The sequence below is a fragment of the Psammomys obesus genome, unplaced genomic scaffold (genome assembly GCF_907164565.1).
Source record: "Psammomys obesus unplaced genomic scaffold, mPsaObe1.curated_primary_1811, whole genome shotgun sequence".
Lineage (NCBI taxonomy): Eukaryota > Metazoa > Chordata > Mammalia > Rodentia > Muridae > Psammomys > Psammomys obesus.
Window position 1 is genome coordinate 1,594,870 of NW_026585587.1, and position 26,442 is coordinate 1,621,311.

Genomic DNA, 26,442 nt, shown 5'->3' on the forward strand with positions numbered 1-26,442 from the left:
TTATGAATATGAATGGTAATCTGGGCATTTTGGCAAACATCTTTATTCCCAGCACTTGTGGAGGCAAAGGCAGGTGAATATTTGTGAGTTCAAGGCCAGCCTGGGCTACACAAAGAAACCCTAACTTGAAAAAAAAAAAAAAAAAGTACAGATATGTTTACATAATTCTTACTGCTTTTCAGTTGAAATATCTGTCTTTCTCCAAACTTTTTGAGGTTCTACACTGCAGCTTTGGACATGGCCCTTTAATGTAGGTAGCATGCACAGTTTTGTAGGCCGTGGTAGGGAAAGGAGAGACTCAAAGTTTAATGCCTTTTGTATGCCTACGACTGTTAAGAGATGAAAGATCGTGTTGGGATTCTAAGTATGGAAAAAATAACCAAGAAACTACGCAGCGGTGTTTCCGGTTAGTGTTGGTGATGGATGAAGTACTGAGCTACGGTACTTGGCAGGGAGAAAGCTGGTTGCTAGTCAAATACTAGTTTCTAGGCCAGACTCCACGCTGAGTTTATTTTCTAAATCATTTTGGTAAATAAGCTTTGCTTTAGTATTGCTGTTTTCCCCTTTTTCCTTTTGTATGCTGTAGTTAACTTGGCACTATGGGGATTCAAGGATTACTTCAGTTCATCAAAGAAGCTTCTGAACCCATCAATGTGAAAAAGTACAAAGGCCAGGCGGTAGCTGTGGATACCTACTGTTGGCTTCACAAAGGAGCTATTGCTTGTGCTGAGAAGCTAGCCAAAGGGGAACCTACAGATAAGTAAGTTTGGCATGTACTAGTTGAAGAAGTAGTTTGTTTTGAATATTTCAGAGTGGCCTGGAACTTATAGCCAAGGATGACCTTGGACCTCTGTTTCTTCTGCCGCCAGCTACCAAGTGTTGGGCTCACAAACATGTACCACCGAGGCCCAGTTTCATGTGATGTTAGGGACCTGTGCTATCCTTAACATGTCAGTGCTGTTTTTATCTTTGTCTTTCCCAGTCGTGTTTCAGTAAACACTAGCATTTATTAAGGGCGGGCACTTAGAGTGGTTCCAGACTTCCTTCTGTAGTACAGACCCGACCTGACGTCTGTTCTCTGGAAGAAGTCAGAGCAGCAGGGTATGGACAGGCGAAAGGCCAGTATTGTCTCCTTTACTCAAGAGAATGTTTTGGTTTTTTTTCGCTAAGATAAACTTTCTAACAGTGTTTTCAGAACTCATTGTGTTTCCCCACAGCACTGCTGGCCTCTGGTAGCAAAATGAGGCAAAGGGACAATATGTTCTGGCCAAAAATGTTGGTCCTGTCGGCATCCAGTCCGAACCCTGACCTTGTTTTAAGAAGGTTCACGTGTATTCTCATATAAAATGATGCTGTTTTTTGTCTCCTTCTCCCACCCCCATTTTTACACACACACACACACACACACACACACACACATATATATCTATAATTTGCCTTTTTAATATCTGAAAATAAAGGAGTATGTATCATTTTAGCTTTTCAAAAAGAAAAGCCCACACCTTTTTTTGTTACCACTTTCAGTGTTTGATTTTGTGTTTCTGCGTTCTGAGACAGTCTTATGTAGCTTAGGTGGGCCTCTGCCTTGCTTTGTCGCATAGGATTGCTCCCATCTCTGCTCCCCAAGTGCTTGCAGTGCTGCACCCTACAGCAGATGTCTTTTCCGTTGCTGTAATAAAACACCATGACCGAGGCAACTTGCTTTAGAGGGTTAGGGTCCTTGATCGTCATGGTGGGCGTGGTGCTAGAGCAGTAGCTAAGAGCTGTCTTCAAACACAAGCTTGAGGTTAGAGAGAGCTAACAGCATGGTGTGGAGTGGGCTTTTAGATCCTCAAAGCCTGCTGCCAACAAGGCCACACCTCCTAATCCTTCCCACACAGTTCTACCAGCTGGGGACCAAGCATTTTCATATATGATCCATGGGAGCCATTCTCATTGAGACCGCAACTGGCTTTCTTTGAGTAATTCCTTAACCAAGAAAATGTAGTTTGGGGGGCTGGAGAGATGGCTTAGCAGTTAAGAGCACTCACGGGCTGCTCTTCCAGAGGTTCTGAGTTCAGTTCCCAGCAACAACATGGTAGCTCGCCACCATCTGTAGCAGAATCTGATTCTCTTTTCTGGTGTGCATGAAAACAGAGTACTCATATACATAAAATAAATAATTTTTTTTTTAAAGAAATTTTAGTTTCTAGCTTAATACCTGCTATGGATTTAAACTTTCCCTTGACAACTTAAAAGTTATATTTGGTATAATTACTTGCTTTGCTTTTTCTTCCTGCCTGGGATAGCAGTATTAGCCAGAAAATGATCACCACTTTCGGCCTCTGGGGATAAGCTAATGATGAACAGTTGTCATTATAAAGAGTGACATCAACATATCAGCACGTGCTAATGTGGAAGTAAACCGAGAGGATGGTACTTGATTCTTTATGCCTCTGACAAACTTTCCTTAAGACTTCCTCGTGTGTGCTGTCCTCTGCTCTTTGATGTGTAATCAGGCTGTGGCCACTCTTTTCCCCGTGCAGCGCCCTCTTCACCGTCCACAGCAAGGACTAGAGCAAGTGGTCTCGGGTGTTAAACTTGATTTGAAAGGTCAGCATAAGTGCCATTAGATCCTGGATGTGGGCACAGGAACGGCACCGTCTGCTGGAGTTCTCCCTCGGGAGCTCAGGGTCTAGCATCCCTTCGCCTTATTCTGGCCGCAGGTTGGGAGAACTTACATATTGTGGTGGAATGTCGTGAAAATCACACCCCGAGCACCGTGGTGTTCAACATTAACCAGGATATCACTGGTCCCAAGGGACATGATTGGCACTGTTGGATGAAATTTCATGTAGCATTCGTCGCAGATAATACTATCAGATCTCATGGGTTTGATAAGGTATTGTGGGAGAAGTCAAGGATTTGTTGTACTCTTAAAACTTTTCGATAGATTTGAGATGTTTCAAATCAATTTTTTTAATGGAAGAATTAAAGATATATGGAACAACAATAAAATGAGAATCGAAGGGCGTCAAAGCCTTTTACTCTACGGTAGTAAAATTTGGCCCAAGAGTCAAATGATTTTCTGGCTACCATGTGTTCCCTAGTGCCCACAGCAGGATTTGAACCCATCTAACTCTCTGCTTCCTTTGGAAAGTTTAGTCTCAAAAACCGAAATCCCTCTTCACAGTCATTTCATCTGGTCCTAAGTAAAGCAAAACACTCCCACTACTACTAATAATAATAAGATGTAAGAGATTCAAAGCCTGTCAATGTGTTTTCTTTCTCCCTCCCAAAGGTATGTAGGATTCTGTATGAAGTTTGTTAATATGCTGCTGTCTTACGGGGTCAAGCCCATTCTTGTATTTGATGGATGTACTTTGCCCTCTAAAAAGGAAGTGGAGCGATCTCGAAGAGAGTAAGTTGACTCCATACTTACCATCTGGCTGAACTGTGCTAAGGCCAGATGCTGTAGGCCCCGGGATACCAAATGTCCGAAATCTTGATGCTGTGCGCAGCGTAGTACATGAACAGGTCCCCTTAAATGTTCTGTTTGTGTTACAGTGTCCTCGCACTTAAAAGTAATTGTCTTTTGGCATGAAGCATTGCTGTGGCATGGTCTTTCTGTCAGTTGTGTTGCACCGTTGGCATGCATTATTAATCACCTGCTCAGCTGGTGCTGAGCTTGGAATCCCCGTACTTGGGAAGTAGAGGCAGAAGAGTCAGGGGTTCTAAGTCATCTTCTACTTAGTGAATGTGAGGCTAGCTTGAGCTGTGTGAGACCTAGTCTCCAATGAATGAATGAATGAATGAATATATGACCTCATTTGCTCTTATCTGGGCTGATATGCCAGAAGATCCAAAGTGCATTTTTAAATGAATTAAACTTTTTCATTCTTGCAGCCTTATTATCGTTTCTTAATTTTGCCTATAGCTGTTTCTCTATATTTAGCCATGTTTTTCTTCCTTTCAGGAGACGACAAAGCAACCTTCTTAAAGGGAAGCAGCTTCTTCGTGAGGGGAAAGTGTCAGAAGCCCGGGAATGCTTCACCCGCTCTGTCAACATTACACACGCCATGGCCCACAAAGTAATAAAAGTGAGTTAGTAAGAAACAACAAGAACAAATGGCTGAGCTCACCTGAGCTTGCCGTAAGTTGTTCTCAAGTAAAGGGCAGGTGTCAGAAAGAGGACAGTAGTCTGGGGTGATCGGTGACACTTCCTCTGAGTCCTTGCGTGCGTGCGCTGAGTTGGGGTGTTGTGTGCAGAGAGGCAAGGGACAACTTCCCATGGGCCATGTCTGCCACCACTGTGGCCTAATCTGTGTTCAACCATCAACTCACCTTTGTTACGTGAATGATGAGTTGTGTTTTAAGTTACTCACTGATTGAGGGGCTCTGCAGGACCCCTGTAATCTGCCTTGCTGAGAAGCTTCTTAGAGTGCCTCACCCGGAACTTAGTCCCAGACCCCACTTTCTTCATTCTAGGTTTGTACTGAAACTGCTTCTTGAAGTTAGGATAAAGGTAGGGTCAGCTCTGTGCTGTGCTGTCCTGCTGCCTGGTTCTGAGCTTACCAAAAAAAAAAAAAAAAAAAAGTACCCCAAGGCTTATCCTGTGGTTCTTAATCATGTGGACGTGTCTTGACTGCTGGTGGCTTGAGTTGGAAAACAAGGGTGGATATAGGAAAGAGAAACCTTGGCTGGACACAAGTAGTGGTGCCACAGGGACAGTTGGTAGGCAAGAGAGAAAGAGAAAGGCAGCAGGATATATGCCCTGACGTAGCTGCAGCAGTGAGGGGCTAGGATTTATCGGTATGGTGTTGGACAGGCTTGTCTCCTGACAGGACGGCCTGCAGTTTTCACAGGGAAAAGTGAGTGGACAGGTCCAAACAACTCTCTTGTTTCCTTTCAAATTGAGGTTTGTTTGTTGTTTTTTTTTTTTTTTAAGATCTGTGGGGGTGGGGGTGTGAGCGCAGGCGTGCACAGAGAGCATGGGAAGGTCAAAGGACAATGTTGACAGTCCTCCCTCCCTCATCTCATTTGAGGCGAGGTCTCTTACTTATTTATCAGTGTTTATCCATGGTAGCTACCCTGCTGGCCTCCAAGGACTTTCCTTTCTCACCTTACATTTTGCTGTAGTAGTGCTGGAATTTCATGTAGGCATGGAATTACACGTACTCCACTTTTTCCTGGGTTCTAGGATCGGAACTAAGGTCTTCAGAATTTTGTGCCAAGCGAGTGTCACCCAAGGCTGTGAGTTGACTAAAACAAGATAGTACTTCTGAGATCAGTGTAAAATATATTACAACTAAAATAGAAAGGTTCTACTTGGGAGGACATGGTTTTTGGAAAGCACTATTAGCCTGTGAGTGGAGGCTGGTAATGCTGTTCAGTGCTGTTCTGGTGCCGGGCTGCTGGTCACTGTGGTCTCTCACAGGCTGCTCGGGCTCTGGGAGTGGACTGCCTTGTGGCTCCGTATGAAGCTGATGCTCAGTTGGCCTACCTTAACAAAGCTGGTGTCGTGCAAGCTGTCATCACAGAGGACTCTGACCTCCTTGCGTTCGGCTGTAAGAAGGTATTGAACCGCAGTCACTAGGCATGCTGCTGTGGGGGGGAGAGTCACAGGTGCTGAGCCAAACACTTCCTCGCCTGGAGTGCCTGTTTATGCTTTAATATCTGTGATTGATGGCTCTCAGAGTGTTCATTTCTGGTTTTGCTAGTTGATACTTCAGGATCTGTGCTCTCCTTCAGGTTTAGCTTGCTGTTTGGGATCCAAGCTGTGCTGCGGATCAAACCCAGGGCTTTATGCATGCTAGGCAGGTGTCTGCCACTAAGCCACATCCCAGCCTGTGGAGTCTTTATGTATAGCCTGTGGAGTCTTTATGTGTAGCCTGTGTTTGTTTGACTGTGTATGTGGTCCTGGTTTAACCTCTGACTGGCAGACAAGCACCTCTGGGTGAGCTACATCCTCTGTACTCTGACTGGGCCTCGCTAAGCTGCCCAGCCTGGGCTTGGACTCATGCTATAGCCTGGCAGTCTTTGAACTTGAGCTCCTCTCCTTCCTCTCCAGTCTGTGCTACCAGGTCCCACTAGGTTTTCTTTTTAGTATTAATAGCACCTGGATTATGTTTTTTTATTTTTTTTATTTAGAAATAATGTGTAAACAGATTTAAATTATAATGATCTATTATAGGGGAAGTAAGATATAAAACCATAGGTGGTTCTTAACATATACACATCTTCATAGATTGCTTGCAGGATGCTCATCAGAATGTGAATACTGGGTGACCAATAAGTGGGGTGTGGATAATTTCAGGTTTTTAAATTTTCCCATAGATCCATATTTCCTGCAATGTGCCTATATTGCCTCAATACCAATAATAAAAGCTTGGCCATGTTAGAATGTAAAGGAAGGTCAGAGAAATACTTGTATTGTGGTGTTGCAGTGCAGAGCAAGAACAGTTCCATGGAATTCTTGGTATGGAGGACGGTGATAAAGTGGCCTTTCTAGGTACTGACCATTTCTCGTCTGTGAAGGTGATTTTAAAAATGGATCAGTTTGGAAATGGATTGGAAGTGGACCAGGCAAGGCTGGGAATGTGCAAGCAGCTTGGGGATGTGTTCACGGAGGAGAAGTTCCGGTACATGTGTATCCTGTCGGGCTGTGACTACCTCGCCTCTCTACGTGGGATTGGCTTAGCGAAGGCCTGCAAGGTCCTGAGACTGGCCAATAACCCAGATATTGTGAAGGTAGGAGAGACCTTTGCTTTATGAAAAAGCAATTAAATAACAGGACTACAAAATGGGTTTGAAGTATTATATCTACAGCCTGTAGCGTTACTAAAAGGGGGAAAGGTGACTGAACATGAGACGTTGACTCCTGGATCCTAGCGCTTGCGCATGGGTCTCGGGATTTCTAGTCTAATGATCTTTATACTCTGAAAAGTTTTGTGTGGGAAAAATTTTTTGTTTATATAGATTAGAGCTATCAACACACTGAATCAGAAATTTAAACAAAAATTTGAATATTCATGTAAGCTAAACAAAAAGCTCTTAATATGTTAACAGAAATCACAAAGCCAGCACTCTTACCCTCTCCTGTACCATCTTTATCCCTCCTCCTTAAAAGTTTTTTGAGACAAGGTTTTGTGAATACCAGGCTGCCCTTGAATTTGCTATGTAGCTACGGATAGCCTTATTCTCAGACTTAGTTCTCAGACTTATTGTTTGTTTGTTGCTGGGTTGAAAGGACTATTTCTAGAAGTACTTGACATAGCTGGCTATTTGGCACTTTGCATGAACAGTGCTCAACCAAAGCTGGCTATGAGAGCAGAGTTTGGAACCACAGCGGCATGCTGTGGTTTCTGTTAGAAATTTTCTTAGTGGAGAGAAAAGCAGTTGATTTCACCTTTCACTTTCCAGGGTCAGGTGTGGGATCAGTAAACTCCTCCACTCCCTGTCTTCAGCTTTACATGAAATATTTTTATATCCATTGTTAGGTTATCAAGAAAATCGGGCATTACCTTAAGATGAATATAACGGTGCCTGAGGATTACATCACAGGATTTATTCGAGCCAACAACACTTTCCTCTACCAGTTAGTGTTTGACCCCATCCAAAGGAAGCTGATCCCACTGAATGCCTACAGAGATGACGTCAATCCAGAAACCCTGACTTATGCTGGGCAGTATCCTTTCTGGGCCATGTGGTTGAATTTTCCACTTACTCTGTAAACGTTATTGGTAGTAGTACATTTTTTTGTTTATTTGTTTTTCTTTTTTCAGATCTCTGTGTTGTGTATACAATGTTTTGCCTGTATGTGTGCCTGCAGGCCAGAAGAGGGCACCAGCTCTCATAGATGGTTATGAGCCACCATGTGGTTACTGAGAATTCAACTCTGGAACCTCTGGAAGAGCAGACAGTGCTCTTAACCTCTGAGCCATCTTCTCCAGCCCCATAGTACAGTATTTTTAGTGAGACAAAAACGTGGAGATTGATTTTATTTTCTGTGGTGCAGATTGTCATATTTCTCTAATCTTCAAAAAAAAATCATGCTAGTGAAAGTTAGGTGTTGGAGCTTAAACCTGAGGCTTATCTGTATATTAAGTGGTTGCTCCAGTGAGGTCGACAGAATCGGCTACAGACCGTGTGCTCTGTCTGAGCCAGCAGCCAGCGCATCAGAAGTGTCAACCTGAGGGCTGCCCAGGCAAGCCTGATTCCTCAGGAGGATTTCTAGTACATCAGGGCAGGGTGCCCCTTCCATGGCCACTGGTCACCAATACTCAGGCAGCTGTAGAATTCTGAGTCACTTAGGTAGTGGCCGGAACTTTCCCCATATCTCTCTGGAAGGGAGGAATTGACTTGTGCTTCCCTTCAAGAAGACGGGCAGCTCCTGCAGGGACACGGGCCAGCAACCTTGCCTGTTGTCTCACTGATGCTGATGTGAGTATTAAGTGGGTATGAATGTCATAAATCTTGACAATTCTCTGTGTCAATACAGCATTCTCATATCTTAGTGCAGTGTGATTCTGTTGCTTGTTATAAGGACATTTTTCCTTAATCTTACCAACCTAGGTATGTTGATGATTCCATAGCTCTTCAAATAGCACTTGGAAATAGAGATATAAATACTTTCGAGCAGATTGATGACTACAGTCCAGACACTATGGTAACATTTAACAACTCTTATATAAAAGCACACTTTAGTTTTGTCTCAAAAACTTTGAGGCAAGTCTTACTTTGCTCAGCAGCTATGAAGTATTTCTGTACTCAGCACTATATAGAATATACATGGAAAACAACTTGACCTGGTGTGGCAGATGTCTGTAATCCCAAGACTTGGGACCCTGAGACAGGAGAATTACCACAAGTTCAAGGCTAGCCTGAACTATATAGTGAGATCTTGTCTTTTTTGTTTTAAGACAGAGTTTCACTGTGAAGGACCAATTTTCCGTGTCTAAACTTTTTGATCTTAGCTGCCTTTGTCTACTGGAGTATCATTGCCAATGTTTTAGCTGGCCAGAGTCCTCTGTAATGGTTAATGGTAAACCCACTATTGAAACTGTTATCTCACGGATGTTAACTGGCTTAAACTGTTTCTCGGAAGTTTTCTCCAAGACTCAGTATATGCCAAAGCAACTTTCTCTCTCAGTGTGGTAGCAAGTGAGGCTAATACAAGCTACTCCTTTTTAACCTCGATTGTTTTGGTTTGGACTCAACAAATTTCTATCCAGGCTTGGGAGCTCATGGTTCTAATCCCAGCACATGGGAGGCGGAGGCAGGAAGATCAGTCCACCTAGCCTAGACTACAGCAGACCCTGTCTCAAACAAATAATTAAAAAACGGATTTCTGTGTTAGCTGGGTGACTGCTTTGAGCAGGACCTTTGCGGTCGGTGCTGTCTGAAGGCTGTGGAATGATCACAAGCTACGGGACTGTTGCTGGGGTGGTGCTCGGGTTTTAAGACACTCTTTCACGACCTCGGTTTGTTGCCATGTAGGAAGATTTGGGTTTTCTCTCTTAGAAATGAGCCAGTGGGTAGCTTGACTCCTATTAGGAGACACACCTAGGAACATAAGACACATTTAACAGAGAAGGGTGAGATGCAGAAAACAGTAAAAAGGATGATTAGAGCCCAGACTTCATCAGAACCCTCACGCTCTCTCTTTCTTCCTTTTTTGCTGTCCCTCCAGGCCTCACACATGCTAGGCAAGACTCCATCTCTGAGTCCGTTTTAATCTGAAATAAAATGATCAGTGCTCAAAAAGTCCCCTAGACTGGGCCCTACTCACGATGTTGCCTAGGCAGCCTTTCAATTTTCAGTCCTCCTACCTCGGCCTCCGGAGTAGCTGGGCTTGCAGGACTGTATCCACAGGCCAGGCTCCAAAGCTCTTCTTTTGAGCAGTGACTAAACCTTACTGTAAGCAGACACGGAGGAAAATGGTCATTTCTCCTGTTCAAGTAACCTTTTTCTTTGTTCTTTTCTAGCCAGCCCACTCACGAAGCCGTAGCTGGAATGACGACGCATGTCAGAAATCAACTGTTACCAATAGCATTTGGCACAGGAATTATTGTCCCAGACTTGAGGTGAATGGTGTTTCCCACGTTCCTCAGTCGAAGGAAAATCCAAGTACTGTGGGCCTTAAACAAGTGATTAGTACTAAAGGGTTAAATCTTCCCAGGAAGTGTTCCATGGTGAAGAGACCAAGAAATGGTATGTGTTTCGTTTTTTTCAAATGCTAATAATTGTTGGTCAGATTTAAGAAACCTTTTCCAAGCCCAGGTCACTGCACTTTCCTTGATTTACCCTGTTAGTTTTGTACTCGTAGCTCTTATGTTTAGAGATGGTATAGATGGTAGACAGTAAGACTCCAGGCCCTTCGATTTGTGAATGGCAGTGCGGTTCTCTGTACTGTTGGCCTTGGAGTTTCCTTCTGTCCCGGTCTCTGCCTTGTACCTGTTGGGAATCCCTTACTTGGCAGCGCTTCCTGCCTGGGCGGCGCTCACTCTGCGCTCCTGTCCAGCCTGACCTTGGCAGCAGATGCGCTCCCAGGGACTGAAGTTCAGCACATCCAGTGTAAATCCCTGGCGTTGGTCCTGGGTTTTAAACGCTCTCTGGCTGTTTGCAGTTCTTCCTGGTTTTGTGTAATTCCTAGGATCCACTTGTTACCTGCTTTTAAAAAGAGGCTGTGGGGCTCAGCGGTGGTGGCACATACCTTTAATCTCAGCAACTGGGAGGCGGGCAAATCTGTGAGTTCAAGGCTAGCTGGGCTACAGAGCAAGTTCCAAGACAGCCAGGCCTGCACAGAGAAACACTGTCTTGGAAAAGAAAAGAAAAAGGCTCTGGGGTTTCCTCTTAATAGTAACTCTATTCACTGGAAACTTCAGAGATCTGTGATTTTTGTACAGATGTTTAGAATCAGCTGTCAAATTTACTCTTACGTCTTCAGATTTTTTTTTTTTTTATCCTTTTGAAAATGGTATTTCGGTTTCTAGTTAATGCCAGTGTATAGAAATACAACCCGTTTATTTGTATTTATTATTATTATATGAGTGGATGATGTATTTTTGTGTGCAGTTTTGCCACTATGCACCATTGTGCTCAGAGGACAGCTCTGTCTGTCTTTCCAGCTTTATATGGGCGCTGGGGCTTGAACTCAGGCTTGCACAGCAAACAGCTAGCCGCTGAGCCATTTCATCAGGCCAGTATAGTTGAATCTTCTGTGTTAATCCTGTAGTTTGAAACCCCCAAATACTGGACTAAGTTCAGTCCCTGTTGCCCTTCAGATACTCTGACAGCGCAGTTATGACCCAAGGAAGTTTTTCTTTGGGCGACAAGTGCCCCTTCTTTTGGGGTGTGCTTTGGGTGTAATGGAACTCCTCAGTTGTGCCGTGGCAGTGGACATGTCCCTGGGCGTGGGGTGCTGCTGCTGACGACAGTCGAGTGGGCCCTTCTGAAGCTGCTTCTACTAGTGCTGCAGAGTCGGACTGGGCACGCCTGCCAGCCTGCTTGTTATTTCTGTCACCGGCAGAGCTTAGGTTGAATTTCCCCAGTTGCTGCTAAAGTGCTGTGACGTTTCAAACTTGTGGTCGGTTGGTGAAACTGTGGCCCCTGTGCCTTGCACTGTGGGTTGTATTATCTTTGGCTATAAAATAGTTGAGTGAATTAGAGGAAGTACAGGAACCTAGAGCCCCCGACCCTGTCACTGAGGGCGTACAACCGTGTTCCGAGGTGACCGGTGCTGTGCACTGGAGTACCGTGAGACTCCAGGGGTCCCAGCTCCCTGTGCTAACAGCCTATCCTAACAAGGTGAGGTTGGTCTGTGCTCATTGCTGGGGCTCCTACAATGCGTGTTTTCCTTTTCTTCCCTAAGGGCTCCTAGTGCCCTGCATAGTAACCAGACTTTGCTTCTGTTAGGAATGAAGGTGCATTTTACTGAGCGGCAGGGTGTACTGTATTGCTCTTTAAAAATGAATATTGTCTCTAGAATTTGGCACCCCAACTATCCTATCACCATTTTATTTATTATTTATTTTATTTTTACATTTTACACACAATACACATACGTGGAGGTCAGAGGGCAACTTACAGAAGTTGGCTCTCTCCTTCCATTGTGTGTGCACCAGGGCTCAAACCCAGGTGCCCGGGTTTGGTAGCAGGTGTCTTTACCTGTCACGCCGTGTTGCTGGCCCTCCTGCGGACCTCTTACTACAGGAAGTGTCTACTCAGGCTTGAGTGGAGCCGAGGCCGAGCAGACTGAGCACCGGCCGGAGGACTTCAAGGGCTGCTGCGCTGTCTGTGTCCTTGCTCTCCTCAGGCTGCTGCCTTTTATATTCTGCATCTGACCCAGCAACCCTCCTTGGCCTTGTGGCTTGGTAATAAAGAACCAAGCTAGAACACCGTCACACTTAGCTCAGAAACCGCAACAGAGGGTAAATGACTGCTGGTTTTATTGGAGCGTTAAAAACTTTTGAGTCAGCCAGGTGTGGCGGCTCACGCCTGTAATCCCAGCATTCTGGGAGGCAGAGGCAGGTGGATCACTTGTGAGTTCAAGGCCTGGTCTGCAAAGTGAGTCCAGGACAACAAAGGCTACACAGAGAAACCCTGTCTCAAAAGAAAAATTTTTAATCATTAGTCATAGCTTTATATATAAGCTGCCCTCCAATTTTTTTTTTTTTTCCTACATTTAAAATACAGTCATTCAGAATCTGTCATGCCTGAGATCTTTTTGTTTGGTTTTGTTTTTTTGAGACAGGGTTTCTTTGAGTAGCCTTGGCTGTCTTGGACTCTTGTAGATCAGGCTGTCCTTAAACTCACAGAGATCTGCCTGCCTCTGCCTCCCTGAGTCCTTTTGATTAGGGTAATTTCATATAAAATCATACAGATAAATGGCATTAAATGTTAACAAATTTGGAAGATGGTAAAACACAGCTAAGGTAATTATTTTCAGTTATTCTTAATGTTTTCTTTTATGAGGCATAGCTTTCAAAAGACAAAGTAGGTCTAAATATATGGTTGTGTGTAGAGCCCTTGCCCAGCATGTGCAGGAAAAAAAGCATGCTTTGCTTTTAGGACAGCAGGACTCTGGCCGTAAAATCCAGGGCAAAGAGCCAGTAAGGGGGCCTGGTTGTTTACGCATGCTTCCGCTTTTTGTTTAGAAGCGCTGTCGGAAGATGACCTGTTGAGTCAGTATTCCTCATTTTCAAAGAAGACCAAGAAAACCAGCTGTGGGGATGGCACACCGTCCGACTCTTCTGAAACGTCTGCACCTGCCTCGGAATGCGGGACTGTTCACAAGACAGATGCACACACCCCCTCCAGGACAAGGAATAAGTTCGCAACACTTTTACAGAGGAAGAATGAAGAAAGCGGTGCTGTTGTAGTTCCAGGGACCAGAAGCAGGTAGAGCGGTTTCTGAGCGCCGTTTAAGCTAGGTGCATCATTACTTGCGAAAGCCTACTGCACGCCGATTTCCTTAGTTGCCTTCTATTTGTTCCCTTTGCTGTTGTTGTGACCAAAAAGTATCATGGGGAAGGAAAGGTTTGCTTTACGTCACATTTCAAGAGTACATCACGTCTGTGGAAAGGTGTCAGGAGCAGAAGGCAGCTGGTCACATTGCACCGTCAGTTAGGAAGAGGAAGGCAGTGACCGCCGTTGCCCAGCGCTCTGTCTCCCTGGTATTCAGTTCAGAACTCTAGCCATGAAACGCTGCCGCCCACATGCAGGGTGAGTCTTCATCAGCCTCAGCCTAAGCCGGAAGAGTCTCATGGTGTGCCCAGCAGCTCACTTCCTAGGTGATTCTAGCCCATGTCAGTCACCAGACCAGACTGCGGTGTAGTTCCCTTCCACTCTGGTTAGTTCTGTCATCTATCTGTGCAGAATCAAAGTACAAAAGGACTATGGCAGACACACTGTGGTTGGAGTTCAGCTCTGCTACAGTTCTCTTCCTTTTCCATTGTGTTGGTATAATATTCTTTTGACATGTATACACCTTACCCTTGTTCATTCAAATGCCGATTTCTCTCCTCCACTCTCTGGTTTCAGTCTGGACATTGCATTGTGATTCTAAGCATCACTTGTCTCAACTTTGTGTAAACATGTCAAAATAAAGCAACTAGCCACAAGGTTGAGCAATAGAAAGACAGGAAGAGAGGGAGGAGCCAGAGGACAGGAAGGTGGGAGGCAGAGAAGGGCAGATGACAGCTGGGAGAACAGAGGCAGAAGCAGAGATCTTGGAGAGACGTGGAGAGATGGACTGGACCTAATATATCACTAAAAGCAAATATAATGTGGGAAATCTAAATGTTAGGAAACTGAGTTTTTAATCCCAGAACTTGAGAGGCAAGAGCAGGCAGATCTCTGAGTTTGAGGCCAGCCTGGTCTATATGGGTTTTCCAGGACAGCCAGTACTATGTAGAAAGACCTTCTCTTGAAAAACAAAGCAACGCAAAAAAAAAAAAAGAAAGAAAAAAAATAGACTTTAAGCCTCAAAACCCCTTGTGCTCTTTATGTATGAGAGTAAATAAGTGAATCTCAATAGATTTGTGAGTAGACCCTGAAATACTTAAGATGATCTATTCTTTCTGTTCCTTGTTAGGTTTTTTTGCAGCTCTCCAGATTTTGATGACTTCGTACCCAAAAAAGCAAGCAGTCAGCATCTAAATGAAACAGCTGTCACAGGCAAAGCCATCACCAGTCTCGGAGTATCAGACTGTTCAGACATGGAAGGCCAGAAGCCAGTTGACACAAGTGGGACACACAGTCCAAGTGCTCAGATTCCAGGCAATGCCACTGTGTCTCCTGATGGAAAGGCTCAGCCTTCTGAGACCAGCAAATTCACGGGGAACGTGTGCCCGCCCACTCCGGGGACACTAAGAGGTTGTTTCAGTTGGTCCAGAACTCTTGGGGAATTTTCGAGAACTGCAAGTCCTTCGACAAGCACTGCATTGCAGCAGTTCCTAAGGAAGAGCGAGTCCCCCGCCTGTCTTCCCAAGATCTGTGCCGTGACTGACAGGTGTCATTCAGAGAGTGAGGTGTCAGGTGATAAGTCTCAGCCCTTGCATGAGGCGGGCAGGGCCTCACAGTCTCTGGAAAGCATAGACTCACCATGCAGTTTAAACGCATCGACCCTTTCCCAGCCCTCCAGTAAGGATTCGGATTCAGAGGTGAGTCTGTTTCTGAAGTCTTGGTTTTCAGACTCAAACACGGGGAAATGGGGTGTTGATCAGACAGTGAGGAAGTTTTTACCAATTTATATTCAAAATCCTTCAGTGTTTGGGGCTGAAGAGAAGAGAAGGCTCAGTGTTTAAGAGCACTGGCTGCTCTTCTGGTGGACCTGGGTGCTCACAACTGTCTAAAATTCCACTTCCAGGAGATCTAACACCCAAACACAAACATGCATACAGGCAAAACACTGGTGCACATGAAAGTTTTTAAACGTCATTTTAAAAATTCTCCGGTGTAGAAAGTTCATGTCATTCACTTGAAGGGCCTCTTCATGCTTTCTATGCCTGGACACGTAGACTAGCACTTCCTGTGTGCCGCCTGCTCCACTGACTGGACTGTCCTCGCACAGTTGTCCTCTAAGCAGTGAAGCCTATGAAACGTATTGTTACTCTACGTTTGCTATTAATGTAAATTTTAACTCTGATTGCATTTTACGGCTATAAAGAAATGGCTATGTTAAGTGTTTTTAACATCTTAGTACTTCAGAAACAGTTTCCCATTTTGTTTATTTGTATGATTTTTTGTTTGTTTGTTTTGAGACAGGGTCTCTCTGTGTAGCCCTGGCTGTCCTGGAGCTCACTTTGTAGACCAGTCTGGCCTCAAACTCAGAGACCCACCTGCCTCTGCCACCCAAGTGCTGGGAGGCTGAGGCATTGCCACCAGGACCGGTTTCCTTATTCTAAAAATTTCTAGTGAACTTCTTTATAATAAAATAGCAACATTTTGTTTGAAACTTTAGAAGCGTGTAATCCTTTTACACATATAAAACATTTTTTATTCTTACTTTGATTTTTGTTTGCTTGTTTGTTTTGTTTTTGGGGGGTGGTTTTGTGGTTTTTGTTTGTTTGTTTTCCTAGACAGTGTTTCTCTGTGTAACCGTGGCTGTCCTAGACTTTGTAGAGCTGGCTGGCCTTGAACTCTCAGGGATCTGCCTGCTTCTGCCTCCTGAGTTACTTTCGGTAACCTGGGTTACTTTGATTTCTTTTTTATTTCTGTCTTTGATTTTACTGACATCAAAACCTTAACTGAATATCGCTCATAAATAAGTAAGTGACATATTCTGAAAGAGTGTAATGGCTTCTTTGAATTTGTCAGCTCAGAGTTGCTAGTACTGTCTTATCTTCACCAAGTGTAATTACCAAGTTGTAAGAACAGTTAATTCACAGTAATATTTGGCAGAACTTTGGTGCCTGACAATACTGAATATTGAGTGGTGTGTAATGGGCCCATATAGCTTCAGAAAATACTCACTCTGCCAGCCCAGCCATCAAGCTACCTGAAAATCATTGAAACGTCCTTGGAGTCAATCAGCCTGGCAGTGGTGGTGTTCACTTAAGCTCATCACCCAGGTGGCAGAGGCAGGTGGATCTCTGAGTTCTAGGCCTGCCTGGTCTACAAATCAAATTCTAGGACAGCCAGGGCTATACAGAGAAATCTTGTCTTAAAAAAGCCAAATCGAGGGGGTGGGAGAGCACGTTAAAATGTGGGAATAAATTGTTTCTACTTGGAGAAAACGGAAATCAGTTTACGTATTTGGATTCTAAGCCTGTCCTGTTGACACTCTTCAGTGTTTTAGGAGCTTGCCAAGGCTGCCATGGGCTGCCATTGGCTGCCACAAGACTTCTGGCTTTTGTTTCCCTTTATCTTATTTCTTTTTTAAAAAATTAGATTATTTATCTTCCAAGCATGCATATATATATGAGTCTGGCATGTGCCCTGGTGCACAAGAAGGAATCAGGGGACAGACCGTGGGAGAGCTGGCCCTCTACCATGTCCTGGGGGTTGGACTTGGGTTGCCAGGCCCTGCCTTCAGCTGCCTCATGTGGAATACTGTCCCGTGACTTGGAAGTCTTTGTTTCATTCAACATGTACCTTCACTACTTGCGTGGCACCTCTTAGGACCATCTGAGTGACCAGGACAGTTGCCCGATTTTCCATAGAAGCAGGGCTGTTTGGAGGGCATTGTGAGCCTGCTGAGCCCTGTGGGGATGGGGAGCTTATTTTCCTTCCCCCAGACAAGCCTTCTGTCTCACTTTGTGAGCTCTCAGCTGAATGATGACGTCCTCAGCAGCTCACAGGCTGTGGCTGCTCATACTGAGAGCCAGTCTGTCTTCTGGGATAAATATCTTCTACCCTCAGGTGGTGTTAAAATAGGGACCTAGCCAGGGTTGAGGCTGCACACCCATAATTCTAGCCCTTGGGACGCTAAGGCGGGAGGATCATGAATTTGAGGCCTCTGGGATACATAAAACTATTTCACAAAACTAAAAAAGGAAAAAAAAAAATAGTAACTTTCTTTCCACACAAAAAGCTAAGTGATATTTATTGAATATCTTCTTTCCATTACATATGGAAAGATGGTTAATGCTCAAAAAGTTTAATTCATATAGTTAGGCATAGTATTTCTTTGATTTACAAATGTTTCCAATCCACAACAGTTGTTTTGCTTTTATTTGTTTTTTCTGTCTTTTAGGATTTGTTTTGAATATCAGTTTTCATTGTATACTTCTAAAGTGCTTCAGTCTCAAAGCCTTTGGTGGAAAGTTCACTGTTAAAAGGCAGCCACTCACCAACCAGAGTCTAAGTAATCTCAGAATCTTGCCAGTATTGTAAGAAACTGTTCAGCCAGTTGGGCACAACGCAGCTCTATAACCTCAAATGTTGAGAGTTGCAAATTTGGCCACATCCTGGGCTACACGCCGATATCCTGTTTGAAAAAGAAATCATTTAAGATGGTGTGATGGTGTATACCCGTAATCTCTGAAATTAGGAAGCAGAGTGGGAAGGCTTCTAAGTTTGAAGCCAGCTTGGTGTATGACATGAGTTCCTGCCCATTTGGGGCCGCAGAGCAAGAGACCTTGTTTCCAAGAAAACCAGTACTGTTAGCTACAGCAAAGAAATGTGACTCTGTAAGGCACAAGGCTGTCTTGTCCTGTGTTGAGTATGTGATACAGTATGGAATGCCAAGAGAAATTCAGGAAACCTCTTAGAGAAATGCAAAGTGCCACCTCCCGTTCCTGACCTGCCTGTTTGCTGTATGGAGTAAACACTGAGGGAAGTCTGACTCTGTGTGGACAGTCTTGTGAACAGAAGTTAGGCAGAAGGAGTCCCCAGGGTCACTGCTAAAGTTAAATGAGCGTTTGACACAGCACCTCAGACTGGGCCCATCTTGAAGGAAGATGCATTTTTTTCCTTTTCAGTGTTGACCGTTTTACAACACAGCTAGTTGATAGAGATAGTGGAACTGCTGGTTCAGCTTTCTGTAGTCAGTGACTTAGAGCTGTTGCCAGGGAGCATGGATCCTGTTACAGCCTCTGCAACAGCGTGTCTGCTTTATTTTAGTCTTTGAGAATCTCATACACACAAGGAAATATGGTCAGGTAGACCCTTCCTGCCCCTCTATTGCTCCTTCTTTTCCACCCAGCACCTACTGCTCCTAAATGCATGTCTTCTTTGTTTTGTAACCCAATAAATACAATTAGTGCTTCCCATGTGTGCGTAGGTGTGGGCGGGCACCTCCCACACGTGTGTAGGTGAGGGGCCATGCACTGGAGCATGGAAGGCCCTAGTAGTCACAGCCTGAAAGGGTGACTCTCCCTCCCATGCAAGCTGCCACCTGCCAGTATCTTCTCAGGAGAGGGAGGGGTTGGGCCTGGAGATCATTTCACACGTGTGTGGGAATTTCAGCTGCCGTGGTTTATGCGGACAGCTCTGTGAGTTCATGTGTGCAGTCGCCACACCAGGTCCAGACAGCGTTCCCCAGCATTCCCTGTCCTCCAGCTTTCTGCCTCCACTTCCGAGGTGTTTCTTGACCCTTGGCAGGGCTGAGAAAAACACCCCATTCAGGGCTAAGCATTTTGACATGCTCCTGAAGGGACAGAGAAAAAGCTTTCAGGATCATAGTGTATTTTTATAGGATAAATGTCTTGGTACTCTTTTCAGTGAAATTGAGAAGTATCTTTTCCATTTTAATTCATTGTCTCTTATTCTTTCCCGTGTTTTTATATCTTTTTGTGAAATTATGTTATTTACCTGAGTTCTCATTTTACATGTTGAGTATTGGTTGAGTTATCCTAAAAACTCAAGTAGATGTTTGTTTTCCGTCTGGGTAATCTAGGAATCGGATTGTAACAGTAAGTCGCTTGATAATCAAGAAAATGAGAGCACCAAGCAACAGTTGCCTTCCTTCTCAAAGAAAGATGTACTTGGAAGGAACAAGGTAAAACATTTAAAATCATTATTCTCTTAATTTCAGAAGCAGTGTTATTGCCAAACAAATGAGAAATACACACAAAAATTGAAAATTAAAATACCGGTGTTCCTAATTTTTTTTGTTTTTTGTTTGTTTGTTTTGTTGAGATAAGGTTTCTCTGTAACAGCTCTGGCTGGCCTTGAACTCACCTACCTCTGTCTCCAGAGTGCTAGGGTTAAGGGCATGTGCCACCACCACCTGTCTTGTGTTCTGATTTTTTATTTTCAGACTTCTTCAGACAGCATGTATGTATGACTGAGATTACTCTGAGAACAAAGCTCATGAGTGAGTGACTAGTCCTAGGGTGAGAGTGCTTTGCTGTGTATTGCCAAAAGCTACGCACTGTGCACCCAGGCAGAGCTGTGGGGTTCTGTTTGTTTAGCTACTGACTTTTATGTGGACTCTGCCAGATTAATCAGTTTTAAAGACTTGTTCACACACTTCCCTCTCTGTCCTGAGAAACAGTGTTACTGTGTACAGGACAAAAATCAGCTCTTAAAGGCTCAGTGTGCTGGCATATACCTTTAATCCCAGAACAAGGGAAGAAGAGGCCGGAGGATCTCTGTGAATTCCAGGAGAGCCAGGACAGTGTGGAGAGACCCTGTCACAAACAAACAAATCAGCCATTAAGTAGAAACAAAAATATCAAGGGATTTAAATCGCCTATGCTACGTTTCCACAGACAAACTTACTCAAATATAATTCAGTTTCAGCTTGAAATGCAAGAGTCTCTAAGATGTAAGTGGGACCAAAGGGAAAAGAAGCAATAACTGATTGTTTCTAGGAGTTAAAGGCAGTTCTTTTAGAGCCCAGAGTTAAAACTGGCGTTTGGGGAAGCCCACACTCCCATGTCTAACAAACAACATAATACTAACAAAAACTCCAATTTATCTTCAGGTTCCTGGTCTTTGTAGGTCTAGCTCTACAGACTCTCTTTCTACAACCAAGATCAAGGCCCTGGTGCCTGCCAGGGTCAGTGGCCTGAGCAAGAAGCCGGGAAGCATCCTGAGGAGAAAACACAATGACACCGAGAACAAGCCAGGGCTACAGATAAAGATCAGCGAGCTCTGGAAAAGCTTTGGGTTTAAGAAGTGAGTTCCCTGGTTCCTTTTCTGAAGCAAGACGGAGCTCTGTCTCCTGTAGCCCCATCCCCCTTTCTGCTTTCATAGATGCAGCTTCTGTTTCTCACCTTCAGCGCCCAGTCCAGCTCAGAGCTGCTTTTCCAGACAGGAAGTTCTTTTTCTTCTCATTGCTCAGGACTGGAATGAGAAGAGGTTAGGCGGGAGCTGAGAGGGGGTCTGCACTGTACTTCCTTTCGTTTCTAGGTGGTTAACTGTAACCAAATGTAACCACATGCACCCAGTGTTTGGGCTCCAATCATGTTTTAGGAATGTGACTGGTTCTAGAAGGCAGAGTTTGGGACCTGCTAAAGCTTCCTAAAGCAGCAGCTGTCTAGTCCTGTTTATTTGCAGTGTTCCCACTCGGGCCAGCTCTTAGGACAGACATTTGGTTTACTGAGAAATCCAAGAAACTTAACTGTAAACTGGTGTTTCTCTGGCTGACATTGAAACCTAACACAAGGAAAGTGTGCCTATAGGAAGAGTCCGTTTGTTACAGTGTTTTTTACAGACATTGAAAATCTGAAGAAGGGCTGGAGAGGTGGCTTCCTTAAAAGCACTTGCTGCTCTTTCAAAAAACCTGAGTTCAGTTCCTAGCTCCCTGTACTCAGGTTGAGCAACTCACCACCGCCTGTTACTAACTCCATCTTTCAGGAAGTACTACGTCTTTTGTAGCCTCTGGACCACATACTTAGACACATACACATAATTAATAATAAATTCTTTTTCTTCAAAAATTTTTTAGCATTAAATAAATTTAAAAGAAATGGGCTTGGGGGAGGCGTGCAACATTTTAGTGGTTAAGAACACTGGCTGCTTTTCCAGAGGTCCTGAACTCAATTCCCGGAAACCTCATGTTGGCTCACTTATCTATAGAAGGATTTGATGCCCCCTTCTGACATGTCGGTGTACCTGCAGATAGAGCATGCCTACATTTAAAAAAAAGTAATTAATTAAGAAGGAAAAATGGCCTTTAAGCCTAGAACTCAGGAGGCAGAGGGAGACAGATCTCTGAGTTGGACCAGCCTGGTTGTACTGAGTTTCAAGACAGCCAGGAATTGACACAGAAACTGTCTTGAGAAAAATCCAAAGCAAACAAATAAAGAGCCATTGAGTAGCTCATTAGTATGCTCACACCTCCAAGCCTGCTGTCCGAGTTTGATCCCGGGGCCCATGTGGTTGGAGGAGAGAATCAACCCCGGTAAGTTAACCTCTGACCTTCGCACATGCCACATGGCATAGACGTCATATGAATGATAAAAGTATGCCAGTAGATTTAGATTTGTGGAAAGCCCACTGTTAGGCTGCGTATCTGACTGAGTGGCTGAGAACACTTGCTCTGCCAGTATGAGGGCCTGAGTGTGAATCCCCAGCATCCACTTATAAAATCCAGGTATAGCTGCCTGACCTGTGACCCCAGCACTGGGAGATGGAGACAGGCAGATCCTGACAGCGTGGCTGAAACACCTGACCTTCTGGTTCAGCAAGAGGTCAGGCTGGCCTCAGACTTCGAGAAATCCACCTGCCTTTGCTCTTCCATGCCCAGTGTGGCTCTGGCTGCCCTGGAACTCTCTGTGTAGACTAGCTTCACCTCACAGACACCCTTCTGCCTCCGCCTCCGATGGGATTAAGTAGACCCCTGTGGCTGTTGGCTTGCTTACAGTGCCTTATGTGTAGGTGCTGGGGACAGGTGGGTACTACTGGGTGCTGGGTGCCGGGTGCCTGCTGTTGGCCCTCACGCTGAGTTTGGTGGCAGCTTTTACTGAAATCTGCTTTGGCATTTATTGGTACAAATGTCAGCACAGTGGGAAAGGTAAATATTATGAAAATAATTTGATCTCACAAAGCTCCTAGGAGGGACTTAAATCTCCAGGGTGTATAGAGCTTATAAAACTGGTGTTAGAAGAAATCAAAGTTACAATAGTATTCTTTAAAAGATCTGTTGGAAAAAAATGACTTAGTGACGTTTAATTTTTGTTTAGAAGAGACTTCATAATAGGATTTTTAATGGGTGTAGATCAAGAGTCCAGCAGAGGAACCTTGGTTAAAATATATATATATATATATATATATATATACAGCTCAACTATTAGCCTTAATCTATTTATATTTGTCCTTAGCCCAGCTTGAAGGAGACTATTAAAATGCACACCTTTAATCCAGCACTTGGGAGGCATTGGCAGGAGAATCTGAGTTCAAGACCCAGCTGGTCTACATAGCTCGTTCTAGTTCAGCCAGGACTACACAGTGAGACCCTGCCTATAAATATTCCATATATATACATATAGGGAATGTGTATATAGGAATTGACATAGACTACACTGTACAGCGTGTCTGTGCCCCTGTTTTTTCCACTTAGGTTATTGCTTCTCTTAGAGTACCTAAAGTCACATTTGTTTTACTGTTTTTTTGCAGAGATTCTGAAAAGCTTGCTTCTTGTAAGAAGCCTCTGTCTCCAGTCAAGGACAACATCCAGCTCACTCCAGAGACAGAAGATGAGATCTTCAACAAGCCCGAGTGTGCACGTGCTCAGAGAGCAATATTCCACTAAGTGCAGGCCGCTGCCACAGGAAACTCTTATCAGTTGGAGAGATTTGTTATTCTCGGTGCCGTTTTTAAAATGGAATACATTTTGTATATTAACTTTGACTTTCTTTTGCTCAGCTTTTTATATTTTCATAGAAAGCTAAATATAAGAATAAAACTGTCTTTGACACTTCTGGGAAGTTTAAATGCTAACTTGGTATATCTGATGGCTATAACAATCTAAAGCATTTTCGAACATCTTGTATATTATAAGTAGAAAGCTACAGATATTCGTAGTCACTTAGACCCAAGAATAGATGATTCACCAGCTTTCTGTTGTTCTGCTGCCTTTCCTGTCTGTCCTTTAAGGGTAAACTAGAAATAATGGTGCTGGCATGGGGCTCTCTATGGGGCTGCCCTTGTTAACATGCTTAGTTCTCAAAGCTGCTACCTGCTTTTCTCAGTGTATCTCTGAAGTGTGGCCCAAAAGTTCTTTAGCAAATTTTACTTAACCCTGTGCAAGACTCTGTAGCTGCAAGGGCCTGTGCAAATATACAGGCAGAGGTCTGGAAGGAACCAGCCCCACCCCAGGGCCAATCTGATACAACCAGAAGGAGAGGGATAATGAAGGCCTTTATGATTCAGAGGCTAGATGAGAGACCACGACTTATAATCCTTAAAGGGGAATGGGGGTGGGGGGTGGGGGCAAACACAATTGGATGAATCTGGAAAATACCTAATCTGAAGATGAGATTAGAGCCCCCTGTGAGCATTTCTGTCACTGAACATGTCAGGAAGCAAGTGAATGTGCTATAGATGCACAGTGGCTGGCAGCAGAGGAGACGCAGGAAAGATGAGGTGGGAAGGAGGGGAGGGTTCTCTATTGGCAGCAGCCGAGAGGTACATGGGCTCGAGACAGAGGGGGAAGGCAGTGCCAATGCCACCTTTACAGTCTCCACGTCACCGCACAGTGCCAGCCCCATTAACCACTGATCTTAACAGAGAATCCCTGTCTCCAAATCCCAGTAATAATAATGATAAATAATAACAATCTCCATCTTGCATTACATAAACCACACATGAAGGTACACACTTGCATTTCCCACCTGGGAGTTTGGGGCTACATGCTGAGTTTAAAGCCAGTTTTTGAGATCCTGCCTTTTTTTTTTTTTTTTTTTTTTTTTTTTTAATGCATGACCAAAGAAGAGAAAAAAGGCCTCAGGGAGTTGTCTTTCCTGGGTTCACTACTTAAACAAGTTCTCTCATATCTACACATTGGTTTCCTGGGTGTCACTGGAACAAAGGCCCCGGCTTTACCAGGTTACAAATCTATGAACTCCCTGGTCCCATGCTCAGCTCCAATCAACAAAAGCTCATTCATAGCTTATAGATAACAGGTTCTGTACTGGACTTGGAAAGGGTGGGGTGGTGTATTCAGAGGAGACTACTCAGTCAGGGGTTTAAGCCAATAGAAAGTATTAGTCAGCCGGTGACTACAGTGTTCAGGATCATGGTGTAGCACCGAGCCTTTCTCAGGGTGCGCTTTTAATTCAAAACAATTCGGTTAAGAACATTTAGCCAGAATCAGAGCTGTAGAGGCCAGAAAGTGAGGTTAGTGCATTTAGGAAACTATGGACTAGGATGGTTTAGGCCTTTGTTTTAGTTTTGGCAGGTGGTGCTATCTATGTGCTGAGTTTTACAGTATGACTGTAACTTCCATCATGGTAACTTCCATCAGCTGTGCTAAGGGGCTGGGAGTGGGGGCTACTACGGTCTGGGACCCTGTTACAGGCAAAAGGATTGAGCGCAGCCTCTGTCCTGTAGTGCCCAGATGTAGCTAACCTGTGGCCCTCTGAGTGCCTGTGACTAAGGAGAGCTATGAATGCCGCCCAATACAAAACTATATGCTTTAAATACTGTGGGCAGGCCGATAGTTGAGTTTGAGGCCAGCCTGGTCTACGGAGTGAGTTCCAGGACTGCCAGGGATACACAGAGAAATTCTGCCTCAAAACAACAACAACAAAAAAAAACCCCTGAGATTTGTGTGTGTATGTGTGTGGTTGCTTTTTCTGTAACCTTTTGGGCAGTTTGACCTGTTGCAATGTACACACCTGTGTGAAAGGTGCTTGAGTTTTGTCAAAAGTCATACACTGGGGTTGTGAGATGGCTCAGCAGGCAAAGGCTCCTGTCACCAAACCTGAGGGCCTGAGTTACACTGTAGAAACCCACAAGGCAGAGGAGAGAGATGAGTCCTGAAAGTTGCACTCTGACCTCCATACATCTACCATGGCATGTGAACGCACCTATCCACAGTAGAACTACATGGGAGGAAAACTATTTAAACAGCTAATCAGGAGTGCACAGTGCTTTGAGGCACTATTTCATACTCTAATCAGCTGTATAGGTGTGACTGGACTTGGTAGCAGCTATAGATTTGGGTCAGCCCTGGGGACACATCCTAAATTCCCTTTCTAGGTGATGGAAAGGAATAAGAACAGCAGAGGGATTGCCCAGAGTGTGTGGTCTCCAGTCAAAGGAGGCTCTTTCCCTTCTACCGTGCTGCTTCCTCATGTGATTTCAGGCTAGTTAAGTTGCTGGCTCAGCCTCACCTTTCAGGTCTGTAAACTGGCTTGTTAGGTGGTGTCTTAGGGTTGCTGTTGCTATGATGAAACACCACGGCCTAAAAGCAAGTTGGGGAGAAAACGGTTTATTTGGTTTACATTTCTATATCACTGTTCATGACTGAAGGAATTTAGGGCAGGAACCTGGAGGCAGGAGCTGATGTAGAGGCTATGGAGGAGTGCTGCCTACTGGCTTGCTCAGCCTGCTTTCTTACAGAACCCAGTGTCATCAGCCTAGGGATGGCGCCACCTAAAATGAGCATCAATCACTAATTAAGAAAATGCCTTACAGCTGGATTTAGTTTTGTTTTTTTTTGTTTGTTTGTTTGTTTTGTTTTGTTTTGTTTTGACAGAGTTTGTGTGTAGCTTTGGCTGTCCTGGAACTCACTCCATTGACCAGGCTGACCTCGAACTCAACACAGATCCACTTTCCTCTGAAGCTGTCTCTGCTGGGATCTCCAACCCATTTCATCCCCGTTAAGTTTGAAGCCACAAAGAGTCTTTGTCCTAACTCAGCAGTCACCTTGGATTTGGGGAACCCCAAGGCCTGGCAGGCTAGGGCAAGCAGTATGGAGTGGAGAAAATGATTAAAAATGACTAGGGCAGGCTGTACTGTAGAACTGCTCATCTCACAGGCCTCGGATTGTCCCTTCAGGCAATGATAGCAACTCAGAAGTGAAGCAAGTTTGTTTGTTTGTTTGTTGAGACATGGTTTCTCTAT

The 26,442-nt window shown here is 44.4% G+C and overlaps 1 protein-coding gene across 1 annotated transcript; it reads left to right on the forward strand.

Moving 5' to 3' along the window:
* The first annotated feature begins 599 nt into the window (after positions 1 to 599).
* Exo1 (exonuclease 1) lies at positions 600 to 23,231 on the forward strand. Its single transcript, XM_055609779.1, has 13 exons — positions 600 to 760; positions 3,281 to 3,400; positions 3,956 to 4,079; positions 5,417 to 5,554; positions 6,517 to 6,729; positions 7,479 to 7,666; positions 8,554 to 8,647; positions 9,966 to 10,191; positions 13,137 to 13,380; positions 14,576 to 15,143; positions 19,322 to 19,423; positions 20,354 to 20,547; positions 22,990 to 23,231. The coding sequence occupies exons 1-13, from the start codon at positions 600 to 602 to the stop codon at positions 23,123 to 23,125; spliced, it is 2,508 nt and encodes an 835-aa protein (XP_055465754.1). The 3' UTR covers positions 23,126 to 23,231.
* Positions 23,232 to 26,442: the final 3,211 nt, after the last annotated feature.